Source organism: Hevea brasiliensis, chromosome 7, assembly GCF_030052815.1.
Source record: "Hevea brasiliensis isolate MT/VB/25A 57/8 chromosome 7, ASM3005281v1, whole genome shotgun sequence".
Taxonomy (NCBI): domain Eukaryota; kingdom Viridiplantae; phylum Streptophyta; class Magnoliopsida; order Malpighiales; family Euphorbiaceae; genus Hevea; species Hevea brasiliensis.
This window is the reverse complement of record NC_079499.1, coordinates 5,009,648-5,029,436: the sequence shown is the minus strand read 5'-3', so window position 1 is coordinate 5,029,436 and position 19,789 is coordinate 5,009,648. Positions and strand designations below refer to the sequence as shown.

The following is a 19,789-nucleotide window of genomic DNA, read 5'->3' as shown; positions in this document are numbered from 1 at the left end:
GAAGACTTCAACTTAGATATTAGATATTGATTATTTTAAAATTTAGTTTATTCTTTTTAATTTTTAAAATAGAGGTAATATTTCTTCTTTTATTTTTTTTATTTATTTTTCTTTTTTAAAAGTGGCAATTTTTTTTCTTTTTTATCTTTAAGTAGTATATATAAACTAATTTAAAAAAATATTAATAATTAAATTTCAAATTTTAAAATTAAATAGTATTTATATTAATTACAATTAAATAATTTATTTGTTAATTCTTGAAAATAAATTTATTTTTGACTTCTTTTGAATATTGGATATAGGGATTATTCAATAATTTAATCGTTCTTTATTTTTAAATTTATACAATTATATTTTAATTATTTATTATATTCTACTTTTTAAATCTATCATGTTTATATTGATTACTTGTTTCCATAGTATAATAGATTATGTTTCAATAAATAAATGTTCCCATACAAGATATAAAATTTGAAAATCAAATAATTATAATAAGGAGATGTACCATTAATTATATAACATTAATTTCAATGATTTATATAGTTAAATGAATGTTGTTTTAAATAATCCAAAATAGTGTATAGAAAACCATGAAAATTTGCATTTGCTGAGAAATATAAAACATTTAATTTTAGAAGAATAAACCAAAGACCTAAAAAAAAAATCAACAAGAGAAGAAAAAATAAAAATAATAAATTAGGAAATTATTTTATTTTTTAGTTAATTATTATTATATTAGAATAATAATTAAGATTTCATATTTGAATATATGTATTATCATATATATTTGGTATCATGGATAATTCTTTTTAATAATATATGATTTTTTAAATGCAATTATATTCTAAAGGTATTACATTATTACATTATTATGAATGAATGTTTACAAAAAAATAGTTAATAATAATTTAAGAAATGAAAATTTAATTTAATTTTGATAAACATAATATTATTCAAAATTTTAACATATTGTATTTAATATAATTAACTAAAAATTTTAGCCTTAGCAAAATCTTATAATGTGATGCTGAAATATAAAATATAAAAAAACAAATATTAAATAATAATATTAAAATAAAAATAAATTAAATGAAGCACAGACAAAATTATTAAACCAATTGTTTCATTTCATCTTATTTTAGATTGAGAGAGCATTTAAAATGACTAAAGAATTACAATTATATTGTATCATAATTAATTAATTTTCATCAACAAAATTTTAAAGGGCCTATAGAGCTTTTATGTGGCACAAAGATTACATCATACATAAAAAAAAAAACATACTTGCATATTAGATTTTTTTTTAATTCATTAATTATTAATTCAAAACATAAACATTTAGAAGTTATTAATTTTATATATAAATTTTATATTTTAAGTTGATGTTGAATTGAGTATACTCATAATATTATTACTCTAAATACTCTTAGATGGTTGATTTTTTTTTAATCACAATTTTAAGTGGTTTGCAGTTCTTATATAATATATGTAGCATCCGTTGGACAATTATGTTTAGATTTGGTTTATCGTGAACTCAATATATAAAATGTATAATGAGACCCACATATAAAACAAATGAAATTTAAATTTTTGTGCTTTAAATTTAGGATATAATATTTGAGTTTTAAATTCACCGTATACTAAGTCTAAGAAAGTTTTTTTTTCTGTGTTTTACATCAAACTTAATAATATCACTTTTATAATTTAAAAAGAGAATGAATGCTTAAATTTAAAAATAAATAAATAAATTAAAAGAAAAAACAGAAGAAGATTAAAAAGAGAGTTGAATGATTAAATTTAAAAATAAAAAAATAATAAAAATAAAGAAGAAGAAAGAAAGAGTGGGGTCAATTTGACCCCTCACTTATATATGTTCATGTATCCACCAATGGCAGCTTTTGGGTTTCAACTATATTCTAAAGAAGCAATCAAACAACTGCTAGATATGTTTGACTGAATCTTATCCCTATACCCAGTAAAGAAAAAAGATTTCATTTTGCATGGTAGAATTGGCTAGCTGTAACCATTCAAAATATGCTCTGGCTCAAAACTTTCTTAAAAGATCATCAAGGAATTGGTTGATTGCATTGGTTGGTTGGTCAGCAAACGTAACCCTCGGGAAAAACATATCAACAAACTAGCTTGTGCTTTACAGCTACACTATATCCTCGTGCAATGTCTTTGCTTTATTTCATTGTTGTTTTTTCTGCAATCATGTATTATTGCCATCTACAAGAAGCACAGTCACAGTCAGCCTTCTCCTCAACACCACAGAATAAAATCCATTCAAGTACACCACATAATAGGAAAGTAATTTCTCAGATTTTCTGCATCCATCCCCATTAAATTTTTTTATAACTATGGAAAATCTAATGATCTCCACGTGATGAGAACGCAATCTTTACTTTCTTCCTTCATTGTTCTATTCTTTTTTAAAGTATTAGCGACAGATACTACAATGGTGAGATTCGAACCTTGGCATCCACTCTTAGTTAGCCTCACCTTACCATTAGGCTGAGGTAACGGTTACCCTTTTTTATGTTCTTCTGCATATCAAGCAAATAAGTTAGAACGTTGAAGTAACCTTTTTGTTTCAATTTTTGTTTGGTCATGTATAACACAGAAAATCAAATGTCAAAGTTGATAGGCTGATATAGAAAGAAGATACCTAAGATGACAGAGAAAAATAATATCCAAAGATTTACAAGTTTTGAATATTTATGTGAATCTAACATCTAAACAAAGCTGAATGATGAAAAATGATTCATATAGCCCAGACTTGGTTGTTATTGGTAAAAGGACATAAAACATATAAAGTTTGAAAGCAACCTTTGCTTGCATGGTCACATAGCCCAAGCCAAGACTGAAATGGCAAGATGTGAATAAGGGGAGTAGGAGCTAGGTAGTGAGTTGGAGGCAGTTAGTTGCTGAGTCAGAGAAACAGTTATTAGTTACTTGTTGGTTATTTGCAACTGAAATTAGTAGAATAATGGGTTGTATGAAAAGATATTAGCATCCCTAATTAACTTTTGACGCCATTTTTGACGTGAGAATTAATTCTAGTGGATATGAACCATTGCAAACAAAAGCAACAAAAGACAACATACATATGAGCTTGAAGTCAGGCATGCAATTTTCAAAAACCTTATACCTCAATGCGTTGAACACCAATTGTATGTAGAAATGCTTTAAGATGAGAAGAATGAATATTAAAAAAAATAATAAAAAAGGCATTTTGACTAAATAAATCTGAACTTTGGCATTTTCGCTAAATAAATCTAAACTTTGACCCTAATTGCTCCTAATTGCTGTTTATATATAAAACTTTTAATTTTAGATAATTTAATCATAATTTTCAAAATTAAAAATTTTGAATGTAATCAGCAACTAACATAAAGGTTTGGATTTGTTTAGCCAATAAACCTAAAAAGAGAAAAAAAGTCATCATTTTAGATTTTGATTCTGATTTTGACATATTCTTAAGGACACGCATTTCACTGTTAATAGAAAAAACACATGTCACGTCATAGTTTTAACACCATTAGACATTTTATCACTCAAGTGTTAACGGTGTAAAATTACAAACTTTAGGTGACAAAGAAAAAATTAAAAACTCTTGAGAACTAATAACACAAATCCTGTTTTTAATTGATATGCTTTAATTTATTTTTTTTAAATAAAAATAATCTATTACATAACAGGAGATGTTTACCACATATACAATGACGTCAATTTTTATTAACTAATTTTTTGTTCATTTGACTTCAACTAGAACTTGAAGTAGAAGTCTTAAAGTTTTAGAGACGACTCTAATTTATGAGGATATGGATAACTCTTATACTTCTTGAGCATTTTGTAACAAGAATGATAACCCATAGAGGCTTGGAAGAGGATTAAAGAATGATTAATTATTGGCTTGGATGCATACAAGAAGACACTTTCTTTAATATAGAAATTTTATTAGCACCCCTTTTATATATTAATCAAGGCCATCAGGTTTTGCATATTTATTCTTAGCTATGAAGTTCCTCCAATGAGGAAGTAGAAGATGATCTTATCACTGTTCAAAGTAGATAAATTTTATTATAAAAACAGGATATAATATAAATAGCATTCGGTTATTAAGAATGAATTTCAAGAATTTTGTCAAGATCACTTCACTCGCTCCAAATTGTGCTGTCATTCCCTCGTCTCCTCTCTTTAAGAAGCCGGGGAAAAGAATAGCTTACTTAAGCCTTGTAGAATAGAATATATGAAAAAGAGAGTATTTTCAGTAGCAATGCAATGCTGCAATGACAAAAAATCAACTTAGAAAACTTTGATTTGATAAAGGTAAATTTGGACTTTGGAATGTGTGTATTTGAAAAATTGCTGTCGGAGAATGGAATTACTTGTGAAGATTTACCAGCAGTGGAACTAAGATTTGCATTGCAGGAGTAGCGAAAAGCAATGCCTTAGAGGTAGAGCCCCGGGCCCAAAAGCTAATATTAATGGAGGGCAAGATGGCACGATTTGGTTTTGAGCAGCTCCACTATGTTTTATTTTTCTGGTTTAGAGGAAAAAAAAATAATAATCTTTCCTCCATCTAATATATTAATGCCATATTGAAGAAACTGGACTCAATATATAATTTGTCGTCTTAAAGAATGTGCAACTTTTCTCTTGCCATAATTTTTTTATGTGCAAAAGCGACGGCATGAGACTGGCCATACACCCCGATGTATTCTTTTAACAATTTTAAAATCATAGAAAAACCATTAACTAACATTTTAAACAATAACAATAATAATAATAACTCCTTAATCAGCCACCTCGACCTGGTTTTAAAGGACTTCAGGGAAGAACGCAGTCATTTTGTTTCCATCCTTATTAAATTGTTTCTTCAAAATTTTAGTATTAATTAGATAGTTTCTTCAAAATTTTAGTACGACTAGTAAGTTCAACATAAATCTCACCCCCTTTCCAAGCAGCGTGTTCATTTTCGCACTTCGTATGAATTCAGATGTAGATATCGGTTCTGAGGGCAACACACGGAACATCAGGCTATAATGATGTTTCAGTTGAGTTCTATAATCCCACCTAGAGTCCTAGCTGTCGTTTGTTTTTTTATGTTTTTAGCTTGTCTGCTCTTTCTGCAAACAACTGCTCATATATTTGTTTAAATATTTTATCCTTCATGAATTCCTTCCAATAAAAATGTCTCTAGATGACACCTTTTTTTGAACCGCGTAGGAATGCATGATGTTACAACATGTCTCGAGGGAGAGACAAAAATCATTTCTATCTACCATATTACTAAAGCTGTTTCCGAAATATCGATTATAATATTTGCAAAATAATATGTTTCTCGCTAAAAGCACTCCTCTCAAAAACCAAACCATCACAAACACGAGGGATATTAAAAAAAAAAAAAAAAAGATAAAACAAAATACGAAATTAAATATCTAAGAAGAAAAAGCACAAGACAAAAAAGAACCACTCAATGCATTCACAGAAATATACAAAATACACAACAATGAATATAGGCAGACACCCAAAACCCACAATTACAACCTCAACAAACCAGTGCTACTCATGGCTGGCATCTATGGTGTTGCCTGTTCTCGCCTGTGATATCCGATTAGCATATATGGTCACCAACCGCAGCTGTGTGCTGTTAAGCCCCTCCAAGTATGGCAAAAATGCTTTCCCAAGCATAATATAAATATCCACCAGGCAGAAAACAACAGTCTGTACCGCTCAACAAACAAGTAAATTAAAACATTTCAATAACATGTTTGCAGGGAAAGGAAACCCCCCCAAAAATTATTCAACATGGCATTTAGTAGTAAATTTTCATACAATATTATTGACAGTAATCAGAGTAAGTACCATTGATTGATCAGTCATTTCTAGTGAAATTCACCAGTTTGTGAAGCAAGAAATATAACTTATTTAATGCAGACAAAAATGAGTCTATTACCTTGCGAACATCTGCACTCTGGTTTCCAAAAGCTTCAAAAAGAGCAGGCAGAAATGACGGTAACTGGGTCATTAGCTCCTCTTGAGAAAGCCGGCCCACAAGCTGACGCAGAAAACAAAGGGCTTAACTAATGCACATAATCTTAGTTATTAATTATTCCAACTTCAGTTAACAAGTTCAAAGGCTCAATACCTTTGTCAAACAGTTAATGCATGTAACAAGAGTTTTCTCATCCTCAGTGACCAATAAAGGGACAACCACCTGCAAAATCAGTTATTGACTGCATTAATTGACTATAAAAGTATAAAGCAATTGACATAGGAAACACAGCCAAAAATTCTTTGAAGATATTCCAGGAATCTGTGCCATCACAAAAGATACACATATAAAAAATTTCAGGACCACATACACTTAAGCATCTGAATGGATCATACTGAGACAACACAATGCTCAGGCAATGCTCCGCTTCGTTAGAAACCTGAATATGGTTTTAAAAAAAAAAAAAAAAAAAGAGCCTTAGACAAGAAAGTAAAGCAAAATAAGAGTTACAGAAATAGTAAAAAAGGTTACTTTTGGAACAGAATCCTTCATAACATGAAGCAGCTTCTCAATCACAATCTCAACAGAATCTTCCATGGCATCTTTCTGTAAACAAAGCAAGAAAAGATTAAGATTTTAGTTATGATTATTAACAAGAAATGGACAAATGAACCAAAAATAAAAAGGCCTGATGGCAAAAAAAGTCCAAAATTTTCAATGTTTTTGCAATTTTTCCAAACCTTTTTAGTTTCAGCAATTTTATCCAAATTTCAGAAAACTCAGTTGAAATTATGTTTGATCGGTCAATATTAATCAAAATGAGAATAAGAAAAATATTTTATCATAATTTGAATAAAAAATAATTTGATTATAGAATGGTGAATAACTTGTAACTAATTTTGACTACTGATTTTAATCGTATTGGTGATAGAAAAAATTACTTTTATTTTAAATTTAGTTGGTTGGACAGAATTGCAACTAAGTTTTGAAATCAAGACAAAATTACCAAAATTAACAAGTTTGAACAAAATTGCAAAAACACGCAAACAACTTTTTTTTGGTCATTAGACTGAAAAATAATAAACCATACCTGGTTTTTGAGCATCTCAACAATCAATGAAAGAGCAAGTTCCCGGATTGAGGACTCCGTGTCATCCAACACGTCAAGTACAGCTGTCAAAATTTGATTGAAGTACTGCAGGTGATAGAATTACCATCAGCATGGAATTATTGAAACAAATCATGTCCGAGAATTCAATTCACTTTATAATAGAATTCTTATGTTTCGAATAATTTTTCAAGTGATAGATTCATTTAAATTCTTGCTTGAAATAAATCAACAATAAATGAAAGTATCCTATTTCCTTTATTATCCCTATCTTGAATGAGCTAGTAAGATGGGCCAAGGTACTTTTGTGCCACATGAATTGACTTACTAAGGAATCCCACTTGGCACTTGTGGCTTGATTTCTGTTTATTTCAAAATACCATTTTTTTTTAAATCTTCCCGTGCTAGTGTACTTTTCAAACATGATAACTGCCCAAATAAAATACAATTGAATTGAATTCCACTATTCATAAGGTTCCCAAAAACAGTGCAATATGGTGACAGAAAAGGAGTTTACTCAATCCTCAAATGAGAGACAAATCCTCCAAAGAGGAAAGGAATCTATAAAACTATGACATATCTCACTCATTAAAGATCACAAAAAGACTTAATGTTGTCACACAAAGCCGTTTAATGTAGTCGCCAGTAAATTAGGTGTTGATTTTGTCAGATTTTTTTTATTAAAACCAATATTTCTGGGGGTAATGAGATGGGGGAAAAAAACCTGGAAATAGCAAAAGACGTTTCATAGGTAATGAGAATGTCAAGTCTTCACAATGTTGCTGTAGCCTCTTCTTTCAAGAGATGAAATGATAATTATCCAAAGAGGAGCATATTACATGATAGCATAAAAAGGACTTGCATTATAGAAAATAATTTTAAGTTACATTTGCATGAACAGCAGGTGCAGTGTTTCTATGTATAGGACTTGCTTAATTAAGACAGATGCTATGTCAAATCCTCCTGCATTGCTGCTGATGCTAAATAACATAGAATTATTATTACTCTTATTATATTACAAGTAACATAATTATCCAAATCAGAATAGCACACCAAACTTTCAGGATAGTAGTTGCTCAATTATGATTGATAGAACCATTATATAAAAGTAGCAATAATAAGAAAAATGTAATATATGCATACCTTGGACCAAACAGAGTGATCATTAGAAATAGATGCTTCAGTTAACTGCTGAAGTGCACCACACTTAGTCGCAGCAAGAGCAGCACTGTCATCGTTACCATTACAAATCTACAAAAAGGTGGTAGATCTTCAAAACATCCATTCTTTATACAGGAATATAAAATATTTAATCTAAATAAAAAAAAATTCCATACTATTTGGTGGAAAATTAATTACTAACAAAATAATCATTGAGGTTACAGATCTTACCAGATGAAGAATTTGGGGAATGCTAGGGCCTGAATCTGAAAAGGAGTTGATCTTTACAGCTGGAGGCTTTTGATGATTAAGGTCCAAGACAAGTGAGGCCTCATTATCATGCTGAACGCCTTCAGCATCCACCAAGACTTCAGAACTCATCAGTCCATTAATGTCCAGATGAGTAGACAAATCATCAAAATTTATGCTGTTGTCCATGTTTTCAAGATGACTGGCATGGGATACCACATTCTCTGTGCTAGGATTAACCATGAAAGTCAATTCCCTAGTTTTTGAACCATGAATATCAACATTAGAATTATTCTCAAAATTCTGATACAAATTCTCCTGAGTTTCATCAGAAGCTGCTTGGCCAATACTTCCAGTGATCAGGACTGATTCTTGAGTAGAACTCCACTTCCTGCCACCATCACTGTCATTGGAACCAGCAGAATACTTTCCAAAGAAATGACTCTTCTTTGACACACCAATATATCCATCCTCTGAAGATGTCCCAACAATATCAGATGGGTCATAAGACGACTTAGAGCGCTGTCGCTCTTTCTTGTTCTGAAAAAAGTTCATTAGGTCCACCTCAACACGGGGAGTGTACTGTTTAAGGGCTCGTCTCAAGGAATTCTGTTCTTCAACTGACAAACTAAGAATGAAATTAAGAACGGCTGTTGGATCATAGTGGGAGTAAACTGATATAATGCATGTAATAGCTGCGTCCTTGAGCTTAGTATTTTTATCATGGGCTAGTGGAGTCAACTTACCCAGCCACAACTTTAGAATGCCTGTATTACCAGAACCTTCAGGATTCATCGCATGTTTATTAAAGGAACTGATAGCAAACTCAATAACAGCCAATTTGGCCTTTGGTGATCGCTGTTCATCTAGTGAACGGAGCAAAGCTGCTAAGAGAGTATCAACGCTATAAGTTTTGCCAACAATCTCCAGAGTTGTTGAGCAAGGCTGCCTAACTAGTTCCTTGGGATCAATTAATCGAGAAAAAACATGAGGTAAGATCCTTTCCATGTAACTCTCAAAGGGCTTTCGGCAAGAGGGAATAATATCTGCAAGTGTTGAAAGAGCTGCTTGTGCAACTTTATGGTGGGGATCATCCAAGTGCTGGAAAAATAACTTCATTACCTTCTCAAAATTCTGGATCACTTCTTGAATACCTTTAGGCCCTTGCTGCAGCAAAGACCGGAGGTAATTAAAAGCAGCAACTCTCGCATTCCAGTCAGAACTTGGACTGAGTCCCTCACTCAGTGCATCAGTGAGAGATGCAGGTCCTTCAACATAATTTGACATCTCCCCAAGTGAGAGTTGGCTGTCATCAAAACTTCTCCTCCTCCCAGCAGACATTCGTCCAGTTACGTTCTTTCTTAAAAGTGGCCGCTGAAAGTTGGGAATGTGACTGTTATGAGAATCCCTTAAGTTTACATCTTTGTAAGGCATATCTACATACTGCCTGTCAATGTGTGGATTTGCATATCGCCTAGCTTCCCTAATGTCATTGTTCTCTTCAATGGAACCTCTTTCTTGGAGTCTTTCAGAAGCCCTCTTAGCTGAGTATGATGAAAATGCTGACAGGGACTCGGTTGCCACATTACCTTGATATGATAATTTAGCAGAATCTTTGGATGCTTGAATTTGAGTGATAATATCAGACAAAACCAATCCACCATTGCGGTTACCACTTTTACTGATGCTAGTAGTAGTTGATTCTAAAGTTAGAGAGTTTGAGAGCGGATTAGAAGCTGGAACAGCAGCAGGGAATGGTGGATCACGAGATGATGGAGGGTCAACTCCTGCGCTAGGGACAATAAGAGAAAAATTCAGCCGCTCACAAAGTGATTCAAAATTTAACTTACTGGCAGACAGCTTGACAGATTTATGACTACATTATTGAAAAGTTTTCATATACTGGAGATCAAAAATTGATTTATTCTAACAAAAGGAGAAAATTTCATAGGTAAAGTCATGCAATACCGAGATCCAAACTGGATGACCGAAGAGCTGAAGGATTCTGTTTGTCTGACACTTCCAAACCTCTAAGCATGCTTTCAATTGCAGTGACCTTCTGTTTACTTGCATGCAGTACACTTTCCAGACTACGTTCAGCACCTCTACCAAGTGTCCTTGCTTGAGACACCAGGCCAGACGAGAGAGATGTCCCAGAGGACAAGCTTGAAGTTCTATCCATTGCAACAATTGCAGAAGTTCCATATCCAGGTAAATTTGAAGGAGTAGATGCTTGAGAAGCAAATGATAATTGTGCACTTCTATCTCGGAGGGAAGGAGAAGCATGTCGCCTATGCAAGCCACCATCCTCTTCATTAATAATCTGCAAAAGAAAAATGATAGAAAAATAAGCGGAAAAAATACTAGCAATAAAGTGATGTAAATACATCAATTGGATAGAAAGAGAAGGATATACCCGTTGAATAACAGGATCAAAACATGAAAATAAGCGGCGGGAACGCTCTGGCCAAGTTTTTGCGAACATTCTATAGCACATTCTTGCAGTTGATCGCACCTGCCAAGTTACATAAATTAAGCACATTTATCATGCCAGTGAAGACATGTTACCTAACAATAGATGTGGCCAGAAATAACCTTACTAAAAGAAGTAGCAACTGAGGTTTCAATTGATACATCATAGTTTTTCACATCTAGAATATTTTAGAAAATTTTTAATTCTTATGAATTCCCAAATACATCAAAGCTAATCATATAACAGAGAATATTCAACTAAACAAAGTTTAAACACATGCAAAAAAACCTGAAGAAGAAGAAGAATGGAAAATAGGCATTATGAAAAATGACAATAGCACTTGCCCACTATCTGATCATGAACCATTCTATATTTAATTTTCACAATTTGATGGAACTCCCAACACTTTTTTCTCTACAGTTTAATTAGCTGTCAGAAACAGTAGCATTCAAAGTATTGAAGCACTGTTATCCTAAAGAAAATTTAGCAATAAAAAAGGGTGACCCAGTGCACGAAGCATCCCACTCTTGTCGGCTCTAAGGAGGGTTGATGTATGCAGCCTTACCCTTGTTGCAAAGAGGCGGTTTCCGTGGTTCAAACCCATGGCCTCCAGGTCACAAATAGAGTAACTTTAATACCAATAAATAAAAACAATTGCTACTGATTACTCGAGAAAAAGAGCAAGTGTTGCTCCTTGGCATGAAAGGTAAAAAGAATAAAGAACTCAGCACCTGACATGATATAACGGCTATCGAGGAAATCCAAGAAACAAAAGAGAGAGCAAAAAGGAAAAACACAAATGGTTGCTTTAATCTGTACATCGAAAGCTCCAATTCTTTAAGAGAATAACTATTAACATAAAATGCTCCGCTTAAGATGTATCAGAACCAGACTACAAAGTTCACACATTTCAGTGCTGTCCTGTCCCTTAACAAAAATAGGTAAGCAAAAAGTTGAGCTCAGTATTTTGCATGAAGGCATGACCTAAATCTAGCATCTCCATATCCCTCAAAGTCACATCCCCAAGATAAACCTTGCTTCTTTTTTTTTTTTTTTTTTGTGCTTTTGAGAGGAAAACAAAAAAAGAAATACTCCTAATACCTTTCTGAAGTCCCACAAGGCCATACATGTAAAAGATAAAGAGTTGAATACTGAAATTGAGCTCTTGTAAGTAATTATAATACAGCCTCCAATTTTATATTTCATGCACAAGAACCGTAGCACATAGGCAATTTATGTCGCCCAAGATTAGGCACCTGCCTGAAGCTAAATCTACATACTACTAAGCTGATCTTAGTGAAGTTTCAATGCTAGCACAACAGTTGCCAAATTCTGAACATAAATACCTCACTCATTGCATCTGCAACACAACACCTTATCAGATCTTCATAAAGATCAGCTGAACGCTGTATTTCTGGAGCATCAGCCCAATATTCTAGTATAAGTAGCGCATATTCACAACATCTGCAATGCAAATGCAGAAAAGATTAAACTAGACAATAACATCACAAGCAATACTTCTCCAGGAAAACAAGTCATATGGCCAAACCTTGCACGAAGTACTGCACTACGATCATTCTTTGCACAATCAGCTATGCGAGGAAGCACACGGGCAACTTTGCAGTTTCGCAACATCTGAAACCAGAAAAGGATGTAATCAGAGAACTGCATCTGGAAGGCAATTGCCGCAATTAAAAAGAGAGAGAGATAGAAAGGGACGGGGGATTACTGTTTTTATGCAGTTATCTGCAGACTCTGCAATTACAAGCACAGTAATCACAACCAGCTTGAAAAGGACCTGATTATCATAACATAAAATAACAGAACTTTTTGAGTACATTCAATATGCAACACTATAGTTTCTCTCAGTTTTTATCTGTTTAAATAGAGAATATCTTACAGGAATAAATATCTCAGCACACGCCTCAAAATCTCCCAAGAGTTCCTTCGATAAAAAGCATAATAGATGGCAAGCCTTGGAAAATGAAAATTTCACTTAGAAACAGCAAGAAATGACATAAGATACCTTAAGGCAATTGAAAAAATAAACAGGCACCATTGAGTTCAACACAAATTTACCACTTTCAGGAGCCAAAACCTTAAAAGCACCCTATCCAAATAATTCAAGCTACAACTAAAAAAGATGACAGCAACTTTTTTCTGTCCCTGCTTGTCTTTTTAATAGCATACCCTAGCATTTTCACAAACTTCAGAATGAAAATTGAAACCAAAAAAGGTTCTACAAAATGGGGCCACTCTTGCATTTCTAGTCCCCTCCCATATGGTTCTAGCAAATGAAAAATGTTAGTTTCACATGTAGCGTTCATCCAAAGCTTGCTTAAGCTACTGTCAAAACTTGAGATCAAGCCATCAACAAAAAAGAGTTAACTTTCAAATTTATTCAAAGGCATGTAGCCTTGACTGTATCAGTACTAATAAAAAGTTAAAATCAAACGAGCCACAAGCATAAATGGCTGGTATTTAAGAAATTCAAAAAAACAGTAAAGAAGGTGATAAGATAGTAAATTGTAATTGAATCTACAAGAGAAGCTCCTGAAATCATATGTGCCAACTCTGAGGACAACTGTGCTCCATTATGAAATACTGTAGGTTGGGTCCAGTAATTAACCATTTGAATGGTCCAGAATCATCATATTAGGGATATGCAAAGTCAATTTGCAATTTTATTTTTGCTACTCTATTAGTAAATTTATGGATGCTTACTCTTCAAGTTTTATGCCTAATGCCATCATTACATCAAATAAAATTGATTTTCACAAGCAATGTTAGTCTTTTTGTAAGTTAGGGGCAGAGTCAACAACTTAAAGACTGAAACTCATAGACAAAGTATAGCAATTATGGGCTGATCTCACAAAAGAACAAATATACAAATAGAACAAATGTACAAATCAATATCTAGCAACAAAAGAGAACCAGAATCACCTGCTTCACTATACTAGACCTTCGATCTGATAACTGTGTGCTTAGAGGGCCAACAAGCTGCTTCAAAAGTCCCCGAAAGCATGAGTAATCAGCAGCACCTGATATGCAGAGATTATTAATATCCTTTTCTTGAGAAAAATATTAAAATATCTCAAAATGCATTCAGAAGGCCCACAATAGGTTTTTCTAAAAATGCAAAGAAGGTTAAAGAACAAAAGAAAGTGAAAAGCAATTATTGGCAAAACAAGAGCTTCTAAATGTTTACCATGTGTCAACATATTTGCTACAGGGACAATGTTGGTAAAATTTCTACACTAATAGAAAAATATGAACACGTATATGCACAAAGGTTGCACTCCCCTCACAGGGCATAGAGAGAGACCAAGCGGAATGCAATGAGGAGTGCTGCAAAAGGATGAATTTTTAGAAGATAAGGAATTAGCCATCCAAGTGGCATAAAACAAAAACCTAATACCTTCAGACACCAATAAATACAGAATTTACACCCAATCTCAAATGGCCCCACAACCCTTGCTATCCCTCAAGATCTATTTTACAATCTGCAATATTCAGTAAGAACACTGGCATCATTTATAAAACACTTCACAAGTTTCACAATCATTGTACTAGCAGTATATTTAAGAGAGAGAGAGAGAGAGAGAGAGAGAGAGAAGAAGAAGAAGAAGAAGAAGAAGAAGAGAAGGAAGAAAAAGAAAAACCGTGTAATGTATCACATAATGAAAAATCAGTAGCAATGATCATGACCAATAACTATTATCTATCCCATTCCCATCAACTGAATCATTGTCACAGGTGCAATTCAGTTATGGTCAAGGACATTATGCAACAGTCACGACCATTGTGGCACCATTTTACTTCAAGAATCAGAAAGTGCATCAAATTCATCAAATTTGCAAGGTTTGACTAGAAGTTATAAAAGCAACTAACATATTAGGACAGAATCCTAAAAATGTATATTCGTAATTTATAATCATTATCTATCAATTAAGTCCAAAGCAAAAGCAATATGTCATTAAAAATCTAATGCTGGCATGTCACTGCCAAAAGGAGTCATCACTCTAACAACAATTAGCGTGCGTGCAGGTAATACAAACACAGTAAAATTTTTAACCTGCATTTTTCAAAGAAAAAATGTAATCCTGTGAACAATATAACACGAAGAAAATATTTAATCTGTTAGGCAAAGCAAAAAGCAAAATGAATTTTAAAAACCCTTGAACATGATTTGAGTAGGTAATTTTAGCCTTGTGGCCAGCACAATAAAATTAGATATTTGAATTTGTAAGAGGCTTCAAGATTCAATCTTCTCTAACATAAAATAATGCAAAACAATTGTATTTTTTTGGAGAGGATGAGCTTTAAATAATAGCATTAAATGTTCTTACTCAGAAACTCAATTATTTAATAGGGAACGAAAGGTTAATATCTACAACAAAGAGCTGTTACTTCACATAATAACCATTATGATTCCAGAATCCCATCCTTCGATTCACATCTTTTAGACAGTTCCAAGATGATTTTCATTGACCACAATTTTATTAAAATACCTCCATTACATTATGTACATATCGTGGACGTCTGGCAACCATTTTGTCTTTTTTTTTTATTTCTTTTAATCAGAATTTTGCCCCAATGTTTTACCAGACACAAATAATATTTAGAGTTCACCCAATAGTAAAGCATGAACTAACAATCATTCATTCAAAATCAAAAAGTAGTTTGATAGGGGGAAACAACAGAGACATGAGAAGAGACCAAGAATGAGAAAAAACAAAATACAGACCTCCTAAAACAAGACCTTCAACTCGCTGCATGGCAGCTATGCGTATAGACCAATCCTTTTCAGGAACAAGGGTAAAAGCAATCTTCTCAATTTCCCTAATTAGCTCCTTTTCTGAGTAAACCTTAATCGGCTCAATGGGTTTCTCTGTAACATCACTTTCTCCTGCTTAAAACAGAATGGCAATTGAAATCAACACCAATTATCCAATCCATCACATTTTTCTTATTTCTGCATAAAATGGACAAAAACTTCATGCCATAAACTGAAAAATGTTTCTGCAACATGCAGACTGAAATTTACAAAGTTAAGCTGAAGTACAGATTTCCATCTTTCAGAAAGAAAAAAAGAATGACTATTAACTCCACAAAATCAAAGTTCCCAATAATTTGCTGCTCTTTGGGGGCATAAAAATCAATAAACTTCCAAACCACAATTTTGAGAAGAAAAAAGGCACAGGAGATTGAAGAAAACAATAATACATGATGCTGGAGGATTATTATCTCTAACAGATACTCACATGCAAAGAACTCTCACCAGTCAATCAAATCAATAGCTGGAATTTGTAATTTTTGTAGCAATTAATCAAGCAATCACTAATTTCAACAAAATTCTAGATAAAAGGATGCTAACCTCCAAAAAGAGACACCTCCCTTGAGGAACTCTTGGCCTTTGGACTACTTTTCTTGGGGTTAAGGGTCATAGGCTTCATCTCTCCAGTAGCAAAATTACCTGTAGGTCCATCTGAAGGGCGTATTTGTGGTTCAATCTTCTCTAGCCTAGCATTAATATCTTTCATCTGCACTCATATATTGTACTATAAAAATTAAAAAAAATAATAAAAAATAAAGAGACAGTACCTTTTTATTTGTGAAGCAATAGTTAAATGCTAAGTGATCTAGAGATGGAATTTCATGCAATACTAAACTCATCTATAACTATGGAAAACCAAGAACCAACACTAAACTAGCCTACATTAGCACATCCAATGAAATATGGAAAAGAGAACTCCAAATTGGAACAAGGATAGTATTAGTTAGACATTCACCATAGACATAGGAAGATGATGCCGGTGAAGCTCATCACGGAACTGAGGCCCTGCCTGTGTATACATCTCCTGAAAGGTAAATAGTCGAATTAATCTGACAAGAGTTCATCTCTCAAATTAACAAAGAATCCTTAATATAGTTAAGCTTTTACAAGAACAACCATGCTACAAAAGCCACTAACCTCAATGCACAATATAGCAGCTTCCCTAACACCAGGATTTGGGTCATTCAACATCTGCAAAATCTGAAAACAGAAAAAAGTTAAAAAGTTAATTTATCTTACTCTATGAATTAACCATACCAAAAAAAATACTATTATGCACCAGAAATGATATTGATCATACAGGAGGAAGAATAGCCCGTTGAAGAGGAAGCTCAGTAGCAGCAAAAAGACCGATTGCTGATGTGACAGTCCTAGAAAATTCTTCACGAACTCTCCAGCTTTTATGTGTCCAGGCAAAGGAGCCTGCTCTCTCGACGATGATAGTTGGTGAAGAAACCTATAAACAAAAGTATACTAATTTAATCCTCTACTCGGCTCTTTTTTTTTTTTTTTTGCTAGATTCAGTGATATCAATAATATGCTAAATATATTAAATGCAGAGAATCATAGTTTTATTTTAATCAGAACTGCACAAAAAGTATATAAGTTGTTATCCCTAACAAGCAAATCCATGAAACACTTCCTAATGGCACTAAAACTTGTGTATAACAACACATGAAGAGCAAGTGGGAAACTGATTATGCGCAAAAACACATACAAATATGAACTTGCACAACTGTGCATTCAAGTGCAACACATGCTTGATGTCATTCACTTCTCTGATGAAACTACATAATCCAAAGGGTAGTGACCTTTACATTGAGTAAATAGAAAATATATAAAAAAAAAAAAGAAAATTACTCACACCTAATCAATCAATCAATCAATCAATCAATCAAAACAACTGTAACTTAGTCGCAACAGTCTAGATTATAAGGAGTATCCACGTCCTGAAATACTGAAAACTCTGCTCAACAAACAACATTCATGTCAAGCGCCAACATTCATAAATAATAGTTTGACAAAATGTTTTCACATTTAACATTCATCACTATACCTTGGCTATTAGTGTGATCTACTTTGCAAATTGCATACATGCTTAAACAAAAATAAACATGAATTAGGTAGTAAATGAATTTTAAGCAGATAAAATTATTATTAATATGCATTCTTGAGATTAAAAAAATATAATGTTATTGGATAGAAATTATATTAAAATTAATACTCTTAACTAGTTGGTTAAGCTTATGGCCAAGCTAAAGCTTACTCAAAAATGTAACAAACCAATTTTTAACAATGTTTTAATCTATTAAGCTCAGAATCGGCCCAAGCTCAAATTAGATTTTGAACAAACCAAACATAAGCAGTGTGATAGTCAGCTCAACTCAAGTCAAATACGGCCCTAACTATCCATAGGAGACACATTTGCATATCCTAGAAAAATTTTATATTTTAGCAGTAAAAACAGCAATTTGTAGACAACTTGAATACATCATAAGTTTATCACATGCAGAATTATACATATTATGCAGTTAGAAAGTTAGAATAACTGGACCCCATAGGAATATAGTAGTCTTGGATGATCAAGTGTAATCATAATATCCATGTTTAGCGTGAATGGAGTACTTCAAGTGAAGGTAGTATAGGAAAGTAACTGATCAATTGGGCAATAACTGTAGCTCACCCTGTTGGAATAAGGCATCCCTAGTTACTTCCCCACTTCATAATTAAACATTGCAATAATGACAATTTAAGCTAACAGAAACCACAATGTAATTACTCATCTGCATTTTTCCTCCTTTTTTTTTTACTATTATCTTAAATTCTGCACAAAGTAATCAAATAGATAATAACAAATAATGTAATAAAGCAAAAATTAAAAAAAAAACCAATATAGGTGTTAGTCTGTAAGACATTAGACATAGTAGTAGATATCAAGTAAAAATTATAGTCGGCCTTCAATATTCTAACCGTTGCAACAAAGGGAAAATGGATAATTAATATTTAATAACATGTAGGACGTAAGCACACAATACAATTAATAGATAAGTACCTCCATGAGGGTGAGCAATAGACGTCTGGCAGCGTCTCTAACGGGTTGTTTACCATCACCTAACCGCTCGACGACGGCGGGGACAAGCGCATTGAAATGCAACTTCAAATGCTCACCAGACAACACAGCAGCCGACGCCAAAGCCTGTAAAGCACCTTGAGAGACCTTGAAATTGTTATCTTTCAAAAGATCCAAGCAGCAATCGACTAAAGAAGTGGTTTCCGCGGAACTCAAACTCTTCCTGGAAGCTTCTAGAAGCTGGTGCAACCTCTCTACTCCGGCCATCCGCTCCTTGGTGTCCTTGGCACGCGCCAGTTCCAGCGCCTCCTCCATTGAAGAAACTAACAGTTAACAGAGGCTTTAGCGCTTGGATCTGGTGAGACGGGGCTCAGATCTGACACCGATGGACTGAGATTGTGAAGAATTAGAGCAGAGAGAAGCGAAATGCGAGTGGCTTAATCAGGATTAGGAGATAACTTGGATTAAGTAAGAGCAAAGTGAAGTAAGAGAGATAGAGATTTAGCGGAGAAGTGCAGCTAAATCTAAATTTAGAGGATACCAGTGGCTTTAGAGAGAGAAGGACAGAGAGAGTAAAGGTTACTCCGTGACTATAGATTGACGGAGAAGATGAAGCGACAGCGAAAGGGCGAGAGAGATATGTTATTGCTGGAGGTGGGTAGGACTTTTGCCACCAAATTTGGGTTAATTTACGGAGAAATGCCACTGTTCGACCGTGTTGTTTTGCGGTTACTAGTTAGTAGTACAGTCAAAAACTGTGCGACTTGGTTGTTAGGCGGGTTGGCCCGGATTTTTTTGGGGGCGGGTAGCTGTTATTGCTGAATTTGGTGGGCCCGGGACCATCTGGTTAAGGATTTGGATGCCTGGGGCTGGGGACCCTGTTAGAAAAT

General features: G+C 33.4%; 1 protein-coding gene across 1 annotated transcript; it reads right to left on the bottom strand.

Annotated features, from left to right (window-relative positions):
• Positions 1-5,419: 5,419 nt before the first annotated feature.
• Positions 5,420-19,541, bottom strand: LOC110643375 (CLIP-associated protein). The gene is made up of 21 exons (XM_021795730.2): positions 18,882-19,541; positions 17,130-17,285; positions 16,967-17,029; positions 16,785-16,853; positions 16,370-16,535; positions 15,740-15,901; positions 13,936-14,033; positions 12,893-12,967; positions 12,722-12,790; positions 12,542-12,627; positions 12,339-12,456; positions 10,936-11,034; positions 10,488-10,842; positions 8,502-10,306; positions 8,253-8,360; positions 7,092-7,196; positions 6,533-6,607; positions 6,372-6,440; positions 6,155-6,223; positions 5,963-6,064; positions 5,420-5,730 (listed from the first exon to the last, which is right to left on the bottom strand). The coding sequence occupies exons 1-21, from the start codon at positions 19,212-19,214 to the stop codon at positions 5,569-5,571; spliced, it is 4,344 nt and encodes a 1,447-aa protein (XP_021651422.2). The 5' UTR covers positions 19,215-19,541; the 3' UTR covers positions 5,420-5,568.
• Positions 19,542-19,789: the final 248 nt, after the last annotated feature.